The following is a 17,062-nucleotide window of genomic DNA, read 5'->3' as shown; positions in this document are numbered from 1 at the left end:
GTCTCTTTCTGCACACACCCTAACCTGCCCCACCCCCACCCCCACCTCCCGCTGCCCCCACAGCGGCCTCTCAGGGACTCTGAGAGTGAGTGCCCACATCTGGAAGTGAGCGTCCAGAGGGCCTATCCCAATGCTGGGCAGGTCCAGGGGACAGCTGGCCCGGAAGTGCCCGCCCCTTCCCAGAGCCTGCCCTGCATCTTCCCTCCTTTTACTGAGGGCGTTCCTCAGTGCCCGGGCACCAGAGCCTCAGAGGACCATCAGTGCAGAGGGCATCCCAGTGAGGGCACTCCTTCCAGCCAGGCGTCAGGGAAGGCTCTCCGGGGACAAAAGCTGTAACCAGGTCTTAAAGGGCAAGTAAGGGTCAGCAAGAGATGGCCACGGGGCACTGCGAGGCAGTTCTCTGGGACCCCAGGGCCCAGCACAGGGCCTGCATGAAGCCGGTGCCCTCGCGAACACTTGCTACACGGCTCTCGGGGTGCCCGGCGGCATGCTGCACAGCTGGTCCCTCCTGCTGCCGCCCCTCCCCCAGGCTCTGGGCCACCTCTGCTGCCCTCCCTAATCGGCCACTGGGTTGGAAGCTGCGCCTTGACGCAGGACACAGGTGAACACTGGGGTGCTTGCCCACGGCCTCCAAGGGACCAGTTCAGGAAGGAGATGCAAATGGCAGGGGGGACACTGAGCTTCGCAGGACATAAACAGTGTCCCCAGACAGCGTGGGGAAGAAGAGCAGGGGCATCCTGCTCTGGGCAGGAAGCGGGGGACCTGGACCGGAGCTGACCGCTCTGCTCACACCCCTTCCGACCCAGGGACCCCCAGGGCTCCTGTCCCCACGTCACAGGGTCTTCCCCTCAGAGAGCTGAGGCCTGCTCTGTGCTCAGCTCCCCTCTGGGCTCCGTCACCACAGTCAGCTCGCTCCGGCCCTCCTGGCCCAGGACAGCCTCCAGGGATGTGAAGACAGAGGCCTCAGTCTCCGAATTTCCCCCCAAACAACACATCCCCGTTTCTTCACCTGGACTTGGTCTCATGCAGTTGCCAGTGCCCATCCTTCCAACCTGTCACTGCCACCTGCCTCACTTTCGTTTGTTCATGTTTTTCTTCAAAATATCATTTAACCTCTCTGGGCCTCATTGTCCCCATATGGACAATAGGAGTAATTTTGGGCCTCCCTCCCTCCCGCCAACAGTTATGGGAAGGCAATGAGGTGAAAGCTCTGGCTCTTAGAATCCTAACCAGGGGTCCCTGTGCCTTCCCAGGGGACACTTAGCAATATCTAAAAACACGTTCTGTCATCCTCGGCCGGGGTACTCCTGGGGTCTAAGGGGGAGAGGCCAGGGATACTGCTAAATATCCCACCATGCACCGGGCAGCCTCAGCAACAGAGTATCATCCAACCTAAAATGCCACGAGTGCAGAGGCTGAGAAACCCTGACCTAGAATAAGACTTTGGAAGGCGTCTCAGGCTCGGGGAGGACCTGCGAGTCTGTCGGTGAGAACAGTCTCCGTTTCAGAAGCCCCAGGGTTTTCCCTCCGTCTCCCAGCCCTCGCCACCAGGAGGCAGCAGAGCAAAGGTCCTGTAGAGCCCGTCTGTGGGGTTTGAGCCCAGGGTCCTTGACCTACAAGCTCTGTGACCTGGAGGGAGTCACTTAACCTCTCTGGGCCTTGTCCCCTTGTCTGTAAAGCAGGGATAATAACAGGAGCTACCCCTGGTGTCTGGCAGAAGCCTTACAGAACGGGGAGGCTGCTGTCCTCCTCCTCCTCCTCCTCCTCCTCCTCCTCATCCTCATCCTGCCTTATCATCAGGATGCCTTCCTGCTTCTCACCTCAGTCCTTCCCACGCGGCCCTCAGCTAAGGGGAAAGCAGCTGCTCAGTAAGTGTTTTCCGACGGATGCAGGAAGCTTCTCACGCCCCATTCTTGGCACCAGAGGTCTGAGGACTGCTATTGGGCTGTGTGACCACACACTTCTCTGGAAGGGGCCTGGCCAGGCCCACTTCCCCCACTGCCTTCCTCCCTGGCCTCCAGGGACTCACCCACAGGGTCCACGAGGTCGACGTGGTCCACAAAGTCCCGCTTCCCCAGGTAGACGGTGAGCTGGGGAGGAGAGGCACAAGGTTGCGTTAGCAGCTGTGGGCCCGAGAACACAATCCTGAAAAACCACTGGCCTCGCCCTGGAGAAAACCTTGGGAGCTGCCCTTGAAACGCCTAGACCCATCCCTGACCCGCACTGAAATCCTGATTGGCCTTGGGCGTGAGCCCCGGCCCCGATACTAAGAATAGCAAACCCTGGTGCAGTTTTGAAAGCACCTATTCATCCCCAACTCCTGTGAAGAAGTTGCTGTTGTTTCCATTTTACAGATGAGGACACTGAGCTCTGGAGATCTCTCTCTCCCAGCCCCGCTGAGGGTGGAGCCGCCGCAGCGCAGAGGTCTGCTAGGCGGGAGTCCTGGGCGCATCTCCGAGAGGCCAGGGAAACCCGGAGCAGGGATGCCCGTGTGAAGCTCTGAACACTGCGTTCCGCACGGTCTGGCAGAAACCCACCCAGGCAAGGTGTTGGAGCAGCGAGGAATCCGTAGCTGGTGCCCCCCTCGGCAGCCATCCTTCAGGGCAGACCCCGGGCTAGAATCCAGAGGGTCATCCTAGACACTTCCTGCTCCTCCACTACCCCTAAACCCTCACAGTGCACCCTCTCCTCTCTGTTCCAACAGCCACTCCTGCCTGGACTGCGTGCGCACCAGGGGCTCCGTGGTCTGCTGCCTGCAGCCTCACACCCCCTCCTTAGCCAGCCTGGCCCTCCTAAAATGCTAATCTAACGATGCTATTCCCCTCTGAAAACCCTTAATGGCTCCTCAGTGCCCAGAGGTAAGATGACAAATGGGTTTCATCCAAATGCCAACTCTGATCGATGGGTAGGAGCGCCTGGGGCCCTGGGCTGAGACGGAATCTAGGCTGGAATCCTGGCTCAGCAGGAAAGGTGGCGGGTGGTGTCCGCTGCGCCAGCCCACGAGGTGCCATTCGCCAGCCCAGGCGGAGTCCCAGCCACTAAGCCTGCCCCAGACTCCCCAGGACCCAGCCCTGCAGCCTCCCCCACCTCAGCTCCGGCTCCCTTGGCCTCCTTCTGGGCACTCAGATGCAACCGCCACGGTCCCCCCACACGCCCTATGATGTATGTGGGTGCCCAGATGCTCTCTGCACCCTGCCTTGCCTGGAAACACACCTCCTGGGGGCAGCCAGCCCTGACCACGGGGCTGGGTCCTGCAGCCCCTGGACGGCCCTTTATCTCCCATCTGCCACTTTAAATGGAAACGATCGCTCGTCATGTCTGCCTGCCCCATCTGGCTGTGGGTGGCTCGGGCTGTGCCTTATTTATCTCCATATACCCTCCCCAGCCACGACCTGACATGAATGATGTCAGTAATATCTGTTTGCTGAACTGAGAGGAACGCAGGACCGAGCCGGGGGCCTGTGCGAAGAAAGGAAGCAGGGCAGGCGCGGGAGCTGCCCCTGTGAACGAGATGACACCACGGTTCAGCAGAGAGGCTCCAGGGCCTCTCACACGGGGGGGGGGGGGGGGGGGCAGTGCCCTGAGGCCCTGGGACTTACTCCAGTGACTGCACTCACGCTAAACTCTGTGGCTGGCTGCGTCTCCCCACCCCAGAGCAGGGGCTCCTGAGAGTCCAGTGGAGGCTCCTGAGGAGACCCCTCCCGCTGTGGCGAAGGCTCCTAAGGGCCTCAGATGAGGGTGTGGGGGGTTCTGCGTGGTCAGTAGACATGCCCAAGAGAGGACAAGAGTTCGGGGTCAGGGAGGAGCTGGGGTGCAGCTGCTGCAGACTCACCTTTCCATTTGGGCTCGCCTTCTTGAACACCCTGTGGAGAGAAAGAGGGTCAGCATGTCGCACTCCGGGGAAGGCTCCTGCAGGACCGAGGACAGGGGGCCTGGAGCGGTTTTCAGGCCCCATCTAAGCCTTGAGAGCCAGAACAGTGCCCAGCTTGTTCGGTTCTCATTTTTACCCCCACCCCCACCCGAGCCACTGTTGCTGCCATGACAGCTCTCCGGGGCTCTGGCCAGGGCCCCTCAGTCTGTTCTTCAACCAGCAGGTGTAAGTCAGACCATGCCGCTCACCCGCTCAAACTCCGCCCAGTTCACGCAGAGGACAAGTCTTGTCTGAGAGCCTGCCCTGCCTCCTTCACCTCCCAGCATCAACTCCCACTTCCCTCCCTCACTCCTCCAGCCACAGGGCCTCCTTGCTGTTCCTCCAACTCACCAGGGTGGCTCCTGCCTCAGGGCCTTCGCTCTAGCAGTCCCCTCCCCTGGGGCACTCTCCCCCCATAGATCTGTGGCCCAGCCTTAAGGGCCGGGCCTTCGCCCTGTGCCCGCCACACTCCCGCTCCTTCTCTCACTCTGCTTTTCCTTTCTCCACAGCACTCTCTTTAACCTACTCCATAACTGCTGATTACACGTATGCCTGTCTACTCTGCTAACATGTCAGCTCCACCAGGGCTGGCATCTTTGTCTCTCTTCTTCACTGATGCGTCCCAAGTGCCTAGAAGAGTGCACCTAGTAGGTGTTGAATAAATGTGTTAATGAATGGCAGGTAGCAAGGACCCAATAAATATGAGTTGAGTGGGTGAGTGAATGAACTAGTGAAGGAATTAGCTGAGCAACTGAGGCCCAGGAAAGGGAAGGGAGGTGCCCATGGCCACACAGCAGAGCACTGGATAGTCAGGCAGAGGCCTGGTCCCGGACTCCGCCAAGTGCTCACTCTGCCTTCCGGAGCACACTGCAGTCTGCGGCAGCTCCCCTGCCCTCTGCCCCACAGCTGGGTGTGGGAGCCTGAGACCCCCTCTCCTCTCCCCCATCATTGAGCCCCAGGAATGCTCAGAGTAATGTTGGGAGGGAGAGAAGAAAAGTGAAAGAGAGAGACAGAGACCCAGGGGATAAGAGAACATGTTGGAGGAGGGAGAGAGCAGGAGAGAGACATGGCCTGGCAGGTGTGAAAATAAAAGATGGAATTAGAGCCCTCGCCGATTTGGCTCAGTAGATAGAGCATCAGCCTATTGACTGAAGGGTCCCAGGTTCGATTCTAGTCAAGGGCACAGACCTCAGTTGCAACCTCGATCCCTGTCCCTGGCACATGCAGGAGGCAAGCAATCGATGTGTCTCTCTCACATCAATGTTTCTCTCTCTCCCACCCCCCCGCCCCCGTCCCTTCCACTATTTATAAAAGTCAATGGAAAATTATCCTTGGATGAGGATATTTTTTAAAGGATAGAATTAGAAATGAAAAAGCAAACAAAAAACAGAAAGAGGGAGAAAGAAACAGTCAGAAGCAGAGAGAGATGGAGCAGACTCAGGGCCGTGGAGCAGGCCCACACGCAGCCAAGAGGGATCGCACAGCCCAAATCCTTCCCCAGGAGCAGGAGGCCCAGCAGGCATCCAGGGCCAGGCAGGGTGAGGCCACTGTGTCACAGCAACAGTCATTCCTCCAAAAAGGGGAGTGGAAGGGGCTCTGTGTTGCCTCCATAGCCCCGTCCCCCACACCTACCCCTTATTCTGGGGCTCAAGGGACCACAGCTGAGTCTGAGCTTGGCTTGCAAGGAAGGGCCTGGCACACTCCTCCCCCACCTCCCCTAGGAGTTCTGAGCTTTTCTCCTCCTCATAAATATTTATCAGTATTTGGAGTGTGAAGATGCCACAGTCAGCTGAAGTGTAATAACTGCTAAAGTGATAAAACAAAAAAATAAAAAGAAAAGAAAGAAATTCAGATCACATGGTTTGAACTAGCAGCTCCCAAGTTGGGCTGGACCTGTAGAGGGGACCGCAGATCCCTTAGAGGGACAGTGACATCCTGGGCACAGAAGGGGGCTGAGGGCCAGGCTGAGATAATAAAAAAGGGAGGAAGGGAGTTAGGAAGGAACTCGCATTTGCTAAGTGCCTAGTTAATTGTTTCTCCTAACAGCGCTGTAAAATGAGCATTATAACCTCTGTTTTATAGATAATAAACGAGGGGAGCAGAGAGATGTCGTAACTTGCCCAGGAACGCACAGCAAGCCAGGGGCTGTGTCAGGATCCAGACCCAGTTCTGCCTCTAGAAGCGGGTGCTTTCTATCAGCACTGCTGCTTTCTACAGCAGGTGCTTTCATCCAGATCAGAAGCAGAAAAGAGGGGAAATGAGGGCAGGAGAGGGGAGGGGAGAAATGAAAGGGCCAGTCAAGGTGAGGGGGAGAAGGAGGGTGACCAGAGGCAGGAAGCATGGCCAGGGGTGGGGAATGGTCTGTCACTGACTCAGTCAGCCCCTGAGGCCACCTCCTCAGGGAGCTGGGCTGCTGATGGTTTCCTCAAACAACAGCAGCAGCTGCCCGTGACCTGAGAGCATGTTAAGGGCTAGTCACGTCTCGAAGTATTCTTCCAGAAACACTGCTGAGCCCTCCACAATCCCATTTCCGAGATGAAAAAACCAAGGGTCAGACAGGCGAACTGCAGCTACGTTTCCACCTGTCACACAACCAAACCCTCCCTGAAGCAACTCCACCAGCTTCCTGACCCCAATGCTGTCAGTAAATGGACCCCTGAGGGGTGCTTCCAGGTCCCGGGACCCCCACGTGTGCAGCACCATACAGAAGGCTTCTGCCCGTCCACTTTGAAGAGCAAACACAAACGCACAAGACTGTGGTCCAAGCCAAACTTCCAGACTGTGGGATGGCTGGGTCTGGTTTCCCCGCCCCCCGACCCCCACCCTCCAGTCCCATCTATGCCCCACAAGCCTGGTTCTCAGAGTCCAAGCCGGGTCCCATACAGAACACACCAGGGGTGCTCTAGCTGACTAAGGCCCCTGGAGACAAGGAACAGAAACCCACCGAGGGTAGCTCTGGAAAAGGAGGAGGGGGTACGATAAGGAGACAAAAAATCTCACGGGAAGAATGCGCAGGCAGGATGCACTGGTGCTGGAGCCGGGATCAGGGAAGCCATCAGCCTCTCAGATGGTTGCTCTCTCTCTCCACCTCTCCCTCTGGGGCTGCATGTTCTCCCGGCTGCACTGCTCTCTGTGCGGCTGCTCCATTGTCTCTGTGGACCAACTCTCTCTGCTTACTCGGGGCTTTTCTGCTTTTCCATCATTTTTGGCTTGCATCTGGCTCTCACTCTGACCCTCTTCCTACTCTGCCTCTCACTCACTTCCCACTGTTAACTGCTGAATGGCCCAATTCCAATTCCCAGGAGAGAAATTTCATTGGCCAACTTTGGTCAGGTGTCCCATGCCCGGGCCAATCAGCTCTGCCTAGGGTGTGCCATATGGTCCATGAGACATGGGCAGAAGAAAGTCGATAGAGCGATGTTTTTCAAACCAAGGATCACAACCCATTAGATGATAATGAAGTCAACTTAAAGAACTGCCACCAGCACTTTGCTATTGTTGGTTTAATGGAATAGAATATATAAGCATGAGGTACAGGTAGCAAGGGTATAGTAGATATTACTATATTTACCAATACTCCAACCCCCTCCAAATCCAGGCAAATTTCTCCAGTCCTATGAAGTCAGGCACGCCCGTGTGGCTTGCTCTAGCTAATGAAACAGGAGTAGAAGTGTCACATCTCATTTCTAGGCAGAGCATTAAGGGCTGGTGCATGTCCACTGTATTCGTTTTTCTTGGAGGCAGGTCACCTCTCCCTGAACCAGGATGTTGGCTTCTCTAGATAGCCCCATTGCCCACCTGTTGATCAACTTTACACTAATATTCTGCTGTTGTTCAGTGAACCACCAGTCTTCCCAGTGTTCATTTGTGCCTGTAGGAAGAGACCTGCACCATGAGGGACCCAAAACAAAGTACCTTCCATGATAGATTACCCAACAACTGAGAGTTTATAATCCCGTGTGGTACAGCCAGACAATGGAATGTTACATTGCACTGAAATTGTGCTTGCATCTTTCATAACACAGGGAAATGCCTATGGTAGAATATGAAGCATAATAAATCAGGATTCAAAATAATACATTTGTCATGAGCTCAATTTGTACTCAATAAATACAAAAAAAAGAGATAAGATGGCAACACTCCTCAAATTGATCTACAGAGTTAATGCAATCCCTATCAAAATCCCCACTGGCTTTTCTGCAGAAAGTGACAGGCTGATCCTCAAATTCTTGTGGAAATGCAAATGACCCAGAATAGCCAAAAGAAAAGAAAATTTTGAAAAAGAAAAATAGAACAAAGTGGTAGGATTCTCACTCCTGAATTCACAGTTTACTACAAGGCTATAGTAATCAAGACTTTGTGATACTTCCATAAAGATAGACATAGATCAATGGAACAGAATTGAGAGACCAGAAATAAACCATGTATTTATAGTCAATTGATTTTTGACAAGGGAGCCAAGACAAGTCAACGGGGAAAAAACAGTCTCTTCAATAAGTGATGCTGGGACAACTGGATATCCACAGGCAAAAGAATGAAGTTAGACTCACTAGCTCACATTGTGTACAAAAATGAATTAAAAATGGATCAAAGACCCAATGTAAGAGTGACAACTATAAAACTCTTAGAAGAAAACATGACCTTGAATTAGGCAATGCTTTCTTAGATCTGACACCAAAATCACAGGCAATTAAAGAAAAAAATATATAAAACTGACTTCATCAAAATTAAACACTTTTGAGCTCCAAAGGTCACTGTCAAGAAAGTGAAAAGACAACCCACAGAATGGAGAAAATGTTTTCAAATCATGTATCTGATCAGAGTCTAGTATCCAGGATATATAAAGACCTTATTTCAATTAAATAATGAACAAGCAAATAACCCAATTAGAAATGGACAATGGATTTGAATAGACATCTCTCCAAAGAAGATATACATGTGGCCAATAAGCACCTGAAATGTTGTTCAACATAATTAGTCACTGAGGAAATGCAAATCAAAGCCACAGTGAGATACTTCATATCCACTAGAATAGCTATAATTAAAAGAAGGATAGCCCTAGCTGATTTGGCTCAGTGGATAGAGCGTTGGCTTATGGACTGAAGGGTCCTGGGTTCGATTCCAGTCAAGGGCACATGCCTGGGTTGTGCACTGGATCCCCAGTGGGGGGCATGCAGGAGGCAGCCAATGAATGATTCTCTCTCATCAGTGATGTTTCTCTCTCTCCCTTCTCCCTTCCTCTCTGAAGTCAATAAAAATATATGTATTTTTTAAAAGGATAATATCAAGTGTTGTCAAGGATGTGGAGAAACTGGAACCCTCATATATTGCTGGTGGTAATATAATGTGGTGGAGTCACTTTGGAAAACAGTTTGGCATTTCCTCTAAAAGTTAGGCATAGAGTTAACCTATGACCCATCAATTCCATTCCTGGTATACACCCAAGAGAACTGAAAACAGATGTCCACACAAAAATGTGTACATAAATGTTCTTAGCAGCATTATCCATAATAGTCATAAAAGATAAAACAAATATCAATCAATTGATGAATGTATTTTTAAATGTGGTATATACATACAATCATATTCAGCCACAAAAAGATATGAAGTGCTGATTCGTGCAACAACATGGATGAACCTTGAAAATTTTAAGTGAAAGAAACTCGTCACGAAAGACCATACACTGTTTGATTCCATTTATCTGAAATGTCCAGAATAGGAAAGTGCACAGAGACAAAAGGTAGATTGGTGCTTGCCAGGGGCTGGCGCGAGGGGGAATGAGAAGTGATTGCTGAAGGAGAGGAGCTCCTCTCCGGGGTGATGAAAATGCTCTGGATTAGACAGTGTGATGGCTGTACAACCTGTGAACAGCTAAAACTGGGACTATTATGGTATTTTGCACTAAAATTGTGACTATTATGGTATGTAAATTATATCTCAATTTTATTTTATTTTTTAATATATTTTTATTGATTTCAGCGAGGAAGAGCGAGGGAGAGATAGAAACATCAATGATGAGAGAATCATTGATCAGCTGCCTCCTGCACACCCCCTACTGGGATCCAGTGCGCAACCTGGGCCTGTGCCCTTGACAGATAGAACCCGGTACCCTTCAGTCCACAGGCCGCTTTATCCACTGAGCCAAACCAGCCAGGGCATATCTAAATTTCAAAAATAAAACTAAAAACAATCCCCCCCACAAAAAAAAGTGAAAGGAAAGGGCATATGCTTAAATATTAACAGAGGTTGAGACTCCCTCCACCCACCCACCTACTTCTTTATATCTCTTATTTTTCCACTTTGTACAATAAACATAAATTACTTTATAAAGTTGCCAGGGCTTCCCTAACAAGATAGATCTCCAGTGCTGGAGAAAAGAGAGTCTGGAAAAAATAATGTAAGGAAAGTAGAGACATGGACCCTATGACTCCAAATCCTTTGAAGTTAGACTCTGTGGTTCTGCAGTTTTACAATCCAGAGTCCACATCCCTCTGATCCCTCCCCAGGCCTGCAGTGCCAGTGATTAGAACTCCTGTGCTGTGTTGTCTGCTCAGCCATCTCCTTTTCCAGGCAGCCTTCCCTGACTCCCCTCAAGTCTGGGTTAGACCCCCCAACTCCCACACCCAGGTGCCCCCGGGTCACAGCATTTCCCACACTTTGTAATGGTCTGTTTACCCACCCTCTGCTTCACTTATATCACTTCAATGAGAACAGAGATTTTATTTGCGTTATTGACACTGACCCCTGGGGTAAAGCACCATGCCTGGGGCACACTAGGTACTCAATACATAAATATAGGTTGAATGTTGTTGAATGAATGGTCTAAGAGAGAATCAGTCAAAAGTGAGTATGGATGAAGTTTAAATAGATGGTGGTTGGTAATGATCCTTTTCTCTAGGCGAGTGGACTCCAGGGAGCTCATCTGTCTATGGTTCCTGTTGGCTTTCAGGATCAATAAACACTGGGCTCAGAAAATGCTTCATAGGGACAGGGTCCCAGACACCATCAGCTGAGGCAGGAATATAACTGATACACCCAGCACAGGCGTCGGCTCAGCTTTGACCAAAGGCTCTCCCACTTACTATTTGATTATCCACATTCACTCTGGCCCTACCACGGCCAGGCTCTGGGGGGGCATTAAGGTAAGCAATCATAGTCCCCGCTGACAACAGACCAAGTTAGACACCCACCAAGCTCCACATCCTCTGTGCATTAAGTTCTCCCTATGAGCAAGGTGCCGTTACATATGCACTTCACACACGTTAGAATCTTATATTATTCCACCTAAATATTCCCATTTTTTCAGAGGAGAAACCTGAGACTCGGCGAACCTAAATAACTCAACAAAGTCATCAAGCCAGCATCAGGAGAGCAACCCCATGAACGGGCCACATATGGGAAATTATTTAGACAAAACATGTCTGAATATCAGAAGACTCATCCTGGGGCAGCTATCCGTGAATGCGGAGTCCCCATCAGCGACTTGAGAGGGCATTGCTAACAATTCATTCCTCTGTGAGCACTGGAAAATTCCTATTGGAGGAAACTGTTATATATTTTCCAACAGTGAATGTGGGAAGACCTTCAAATATTACTCAGTCTTCAGTCAACATCAGAAAACTCCCCCAGTCCCTGCTCTAAGGGTGTCATAAATAGCAACGCGTTTGTTCCTCCAACAACCTTATAAGGAGGTATTACTGTCATCCCCATTTCACAGATGAGAAAACTGAGGCAAAGAGCATCAAAGTAATTTGCCCAAGGCCACACAGCTAGTGAGGAGTAGAGCTAGATATTAGAGCCCAGGCAGCCTGGCTCCAGAGGTCACACCTTTAGCCACTCACACACGGTATCACCTTTTGGGTGCAGATGTGTGGTTCTGCCTGGGAAGCCAAGCAAGGTTTCTAGGGAGGACGTAGCCAGGAGGGAGATTGTGAAGAACACTCAGCGGGGAAGCGACAGCACTGCAGGCAGAGGTCTGAAGAGAGCAACTGAGTCCCCTGGGTGCTTGGGAGATAGCGCGCAGACTGATACGGCGGAAATGTGTCCCGAGTACCTGAGAGGAGCACCAGGGAGGAGGATGGGCCAGAGAAGGGTCCACTCACTGCCAGGTAGTCCCGGAGCACCTCCACGCACCGGGCCCTGGGCTGGGTGTGAGGGGTCTTGAAACCCAGCTAAGGATCTTGGACCACATAGAAGGCAATGGGGAGTCATGGGCCTTCGGGGGAAGGACGAATGATTGGCTGGGACTGTATTTTGGACACAGAGGTGCTCCGGACCCCATAACTTGCCCCCACCGCTGCCTCTGACAGCCACCACGGCTTAGCTGGGCAGTGTGGGGAGATGCAGGGGGCATTCACGCTCAGGGACAGCCGCCCTACATTCTGACCCACTTTTCTGGGTGTGGGAACAGCCGTCAGGGAGCAGGAAGGCGTGAGGAGCAGGTGGCTGTGGCAGCAAAGAGGTTTCTAGGGCCCTTATCACACTCTCCCTGGTAGCAGAGTTATTTGTGGACGGGCTTGTCTGCTCCGCCAGAACCGAACAGCCGGCCTGTGTCAGAACACTGCCTGCCTGTTTACCCACCATTAGTGCACCTGCTTCTCAGGGCAGCCCGGGAGGGGGAGGAAGCAGGAAGGCGGGGAACGCCACCCCCATTTCACAGATTTGTGGAGCCTGGGGAGTCACAGTGCAGCCTGCTGCATGTCCCAGATGGAGAGACCAAAACCCAAGGGAGGAAGGAGTCTTGCTCTGGGGCCAGGAAACTCAGGCTCAGAGACCCGCTGGTGTGCTCAGGGCCACAGACACGGAGGTGAGCCCCAGGCTTCTGGTGCCCCTGTCACGTCCTGGCTCACAATCCCTCGGGGCTCCCTTGGCCTCTGCAGGCTTGCAGAGCACACAGTGGTGTCTGGCAGGAAGGGGGATCTGGCCAAATCAAGCTTCTGGCCCCTGCTTCTAGGCAGACAGCAACTCCTCCAGCCTCCTGCCGCCTTCACGGCTTCACTTTTCTACCTGTGATGCATATTTGTGGAGATGCTCAGGGGGAGCAGAGTGAGGAAGGAGGGGAGCCACCAGGTGGCCATGACAAAGGGGAGCATTTCTTAGAGGAGCATAACCTGTTTTCTGGTCGCCCCAGAAACTGGAGATCTGAAAGTCGAAGGCTAATGAAAATTTCACCACGTGGGCTGGCAGCTGGACCCCAAAGAGCCCACAGACGGCCCCTGGAGGCTCTCCAGCCTTCTCTGGGGGCGAGAGGCAGGAAGGGGAGGCTGCTGGCAGAGGAGAGAGTGTGGCGCTGGAGCAAGCAGACCCTGCCCGAGTCCGGTGTGACCTCGGGTGAGTTAGCATCCTCTCTGAGGAGTACTCTCCCTGGTCTGGAATATGGGGTGGTATCTACCCCACAGGTTGAAGGTATTTATAAGGAATCAGTACAAAAAAAAAAAAAAAGACTTGGTACCTAGTAGGGATTTGATAAGGAGAAGCCGACATCAGTGGCACTACAATTATTACTGTTATTATATCAGTCCCCTGGCCATCACAATGCCCTCCCCTCCAGGGCCCAGGGGAGAGCTCCTGCCAGATGTCGCTCAGGTAGGAAGGCCTTGGGGTTGGAGGAGGTGGTGATGTTGCCCCTGCTGGAGACGGGGGAGGGGGGGGGGTTTCAGTTGTCTGTCTCCCTCCCATTCTCAGATGAAACACAACAGTTTAGGACTAAACTAAACTCCAGTTTAGTCCCTCACATCCCAGAAATCTCCAGGGACAAACCCTGCTATTCTCTCTTTCTGCACTAGCCTTTCCATCAATCCTCCCTTGGGCAAGCCTTTCCATCCTTCCTTCCCAATGTCACCTCATCCAGGAAGCCTTCCCTGCTTGCTTCAGCTTAAAGTGTCCTTGCCCTGACTCCTCTTATGGGGGAGGCTCTGCTTGCTCCCTCCCCCCACACCTCCTTCCCTTCTTTCCTCTTTCCTTCCATCTTTCATTCTTCCCTCCTTTCTTTTCCTCCTTTTATTTTCCCCATCTCTGGCCTTGGCACTGTTCTTACCTGCACTCTGAAGTAGGGAGACAGGTGCTCCACAAATAAACGAACCATCCCTCAAAAGCAGAGTGGGAGGGTGGAATGAGATGATGTATATCTGCCCAGCTCAGCTCCAAGCCACTGACACAGCTGCCCCGCCCCCTCCCTCTCCTCTATCCTGCTCTGCATCCCCGCAGCATCCACACGCGGCCATCCATCAGTGGACGGCCTTGGAACTGAAACCCTGACACACTCTGGAGAGCAGGAACCCTCTTCCTTCAGGCTTTCATTTTCCTTGGTACACAGTCGGTGCTTAGTAAATATTTTGAATAAATGAATAAACAAAGGCCAAACTCGGAGCCCACAACTCGGAAAAATAGGACCTGGGCCAAGTGGCGAATCTGAAGCGGGCACAGCCTTGCCACCAGGATGAGACACGGGTGGACATGTAGGGCCTCAGCAGTAGCCTGTTAGATACAAGCTGGCCCCTGACACACATGGTCCATGATTTCCCCAGCAGGAAGATTATATTCAAAGTTGTATTTGTTTTGTTTGCCAATTTGAACACATAAACTTTTAGGAATATAGAATTATCCTATATAATAAAAAGCTAATATGCAAATCAACCAAACAGTGGAATGACTGATCGCTATGACGTGCACTGACCACCAGAGGGCAGACGCTCAATGCAGGAGCTGCCCCCTGGTGGTCAGTGCACTCCCACAAGGGGAGCACTGCTCAGCCAGAAGCAGGGCTCACAGCTGGTGAGTGCAGCGGCAGTGCTAAGGATGCAGGGGGGCGGGGGCAGGCCTAAGCCATCAGTTGGACATCCCCCAAGGGCTCCCAGACTGCGAGAGGGCACAGGCCGGGCTGAGGGACCCCCAAGTGCACAAATTGCATGCACTAGGTCTCTAGTATACTATATTAAAACAAGATATTAATTCAGAAGCATTATATGTTTCCCATTTTCCCATTTCATAAAACATCAGAGCAGATCGGTATGGTGGTGCACTGGGGACTCCACTTATCAACCACTATGGGGCCTATGGGGGCTGAGAGCCCTCTGTGGCCCGGGGCTCTATAAGGACTGACACCTGTGGCCTAAGGGGCAGCTCTTTCGGAAGAAAGAATTTGGGGAGGGAGGTGGGGAATCTATGCCTTACATTTGGCCAGATAAGGTGCCTTCGATGTGCTCATAAGAGCCAACTGTCACATTCTTAGGAATTTGGCGAGCTAGTTGTTAATACAGCCCTTGCCAGTGGCTCTATACTGGGGGCATCTGGCAACCGTGGAGAAATTTTGGGTTGTCACAACTTGGGGGTGGGTACGAAGGGGCTACTGGCATCTAGTAGATAGAGACCAGGGATGCTGCCTGCACAATACACAGGTTAGCCCTCTCCCCACCCCAACAGAGAATCCCCAGTTCAAATGCTAATAGTGTGATGGTGAGAAATCCTGATCTAAACTCGTAATGAAAAAATTATATTAAAAACAAGGAGTGAAGTCTGAGCAGCAGAGAAGATCAAACTGTAAATTCATGGAAAATGGTTCTGATTATATTTCCATTATCAAGGCTAATTGTTTTAAGAGATTTTGCCTTGATTATAGCAATAATAAACAAAGACTTTATGTTTCAAAAAATAATAATAGATAAATAAAAACAAAGGGAATGAATACTCAAAATGTATCACTAATTATTTTACTAAATTTTACTATGATGATCCTAATCTGATATACAATGACCTACTTCTGTCTACTAATCTATATGGTGGAAATGCTATATGATGGTGCCCTACCGTGTACTTCTTCCCAGCTCCATGTTCAATGACATCATGTTAGTACTGTGAGAATTTACACCACAGAAATTGGCAAATACCACAACCCCAGCCCCTTTTTTTCTAGAAGGCCAAATTGTTACCAGTGCACCATTGGGTGTAACCCTAAGTAGAGAAGAGAAATTCACAAGCCTAGTGGATGCTTCTAAGGTCCAGCCCAGGCAGACAGCTCAGCACCAGCCTGCTCTATGCTGTGTGGAACCAGGATCTGAACATGGCCCCATGTACAAATGCTATACATCTCATCCACACACACTCCATGCACACCATACCCACCCCACACATACACCCACAGACATGCATCCCACACATACTTACAGAACCACACCCACCACACCTATACACAACACACCACATATCACACACATGACATCACAAACACATTGTGCACACTTGTCACATACACACCACACACATACCATATATACTTCACACCTCACATAATGTACACCATACACAGACACTTATACATGCCACATACACACCACACACATACACAGACACCACGCACACAAATACTAAGCACACCCCACATACACACCTGCATACCACACCCCACACCATCTCACATACAACCCCACACACCTACACCATACAGTACACATACCACATAAATGCAGTAGCCCGATAACTAGCAGAGGATTAACTCAAATAATGAGAAAATAAAAGAATGCCAGTCTGTCTGACAACATTCTTGGATGTCCGAGAAACTTTACCTTTACCACCTCCTCATCTATGGCCCACCCTTCCCCACACACCACACCAGCCTGCTGAGGTGAAGGCCTCAACATCCCCTGGGAGCACCATGCAGTAACCCTATCTCAGTGCCCAGTCCTCTTGGCCCCTGGAGCCCTAGCTGAGGGCCCCCATCCTGCTGTGTGCCCAGCTTTCCACAGGCTCTGCTGCTGAGCCCGCTGGCTGTGGCCTCCAGAGCCTGGCCTCCACCCCTTCCCAGAGCCCGTGACAAGCAGATCTCCGAGTGACTCCACCCACTGGGCCACTTTACCAGATGCTGGTAAGTCCACACCTCCACCTCCAGCCAGGCCCTCTCTGACCCCACACCCACCAGCCTTGGGACCTCTCTACTCGGATGCCCCCTGACTTCTCAGACAAGTCCCAGACTTCCTGCATGCCCACACCTGTTCCTACCCACACTCTCCACCACTGACCATCCCAGAGGTCAGAACACAGGAAGCGCTCCGTGCACATCTCAATTATGTCACTCTTTTATAAAGAGAAAACCCAGCTTCCTTATGAGGCAGATGGGAAGTCTTACCCCATTTTACAGGTGTTACCGGACCAGCCCAG

The 17,062-nt window shown here is 51.7% G+C and overlaps 1 protein-coding gene across 1 annotated transcript in view; it reads right to left on the bottom strand.

Moving 5' to 3' along the window:
- ARRB1 (arrestin, beta 1) overlaps window positions 1-17,062 on the bottom strand; it is a 65,244-nt gene that overhangs the window by 15,026 nt on the left and 33,156 nt on the right. The window contains exons 2-3 of the mRNA XM_014540366.1: window positions 3,833-3,863; window positions 1,960-2,090 (exon numbers count right to left, since the gene is read on the bottom strand). Coding sequence (XP_014395852.1) covers window positions 1,960-2,090; window positions 3,833-3,863 — 162 coding nt within the window. The remainder of the gene's footprint in view (window positions 1-1,959; window positions 2,091-3,832; window positions 3,864-17,062) is intronic.

This window comes from Myotis brandtii, unplaced genomic scaffold, assembly GCF_000412655.1.
Source record: "Myotis brandtii unplaced genomic scaffold, ASM41265v1 scaffold244, whole genome shotgun sequence".
NCBI lineage: Eukaryota > Metazoa > Chordata > Mammalia > Chiroptera > Vespertilionidae > Myotis > Myotis brandtii.
This window is presented reverse-complemented; position numbering and strand designations above follow the sequence as displayed.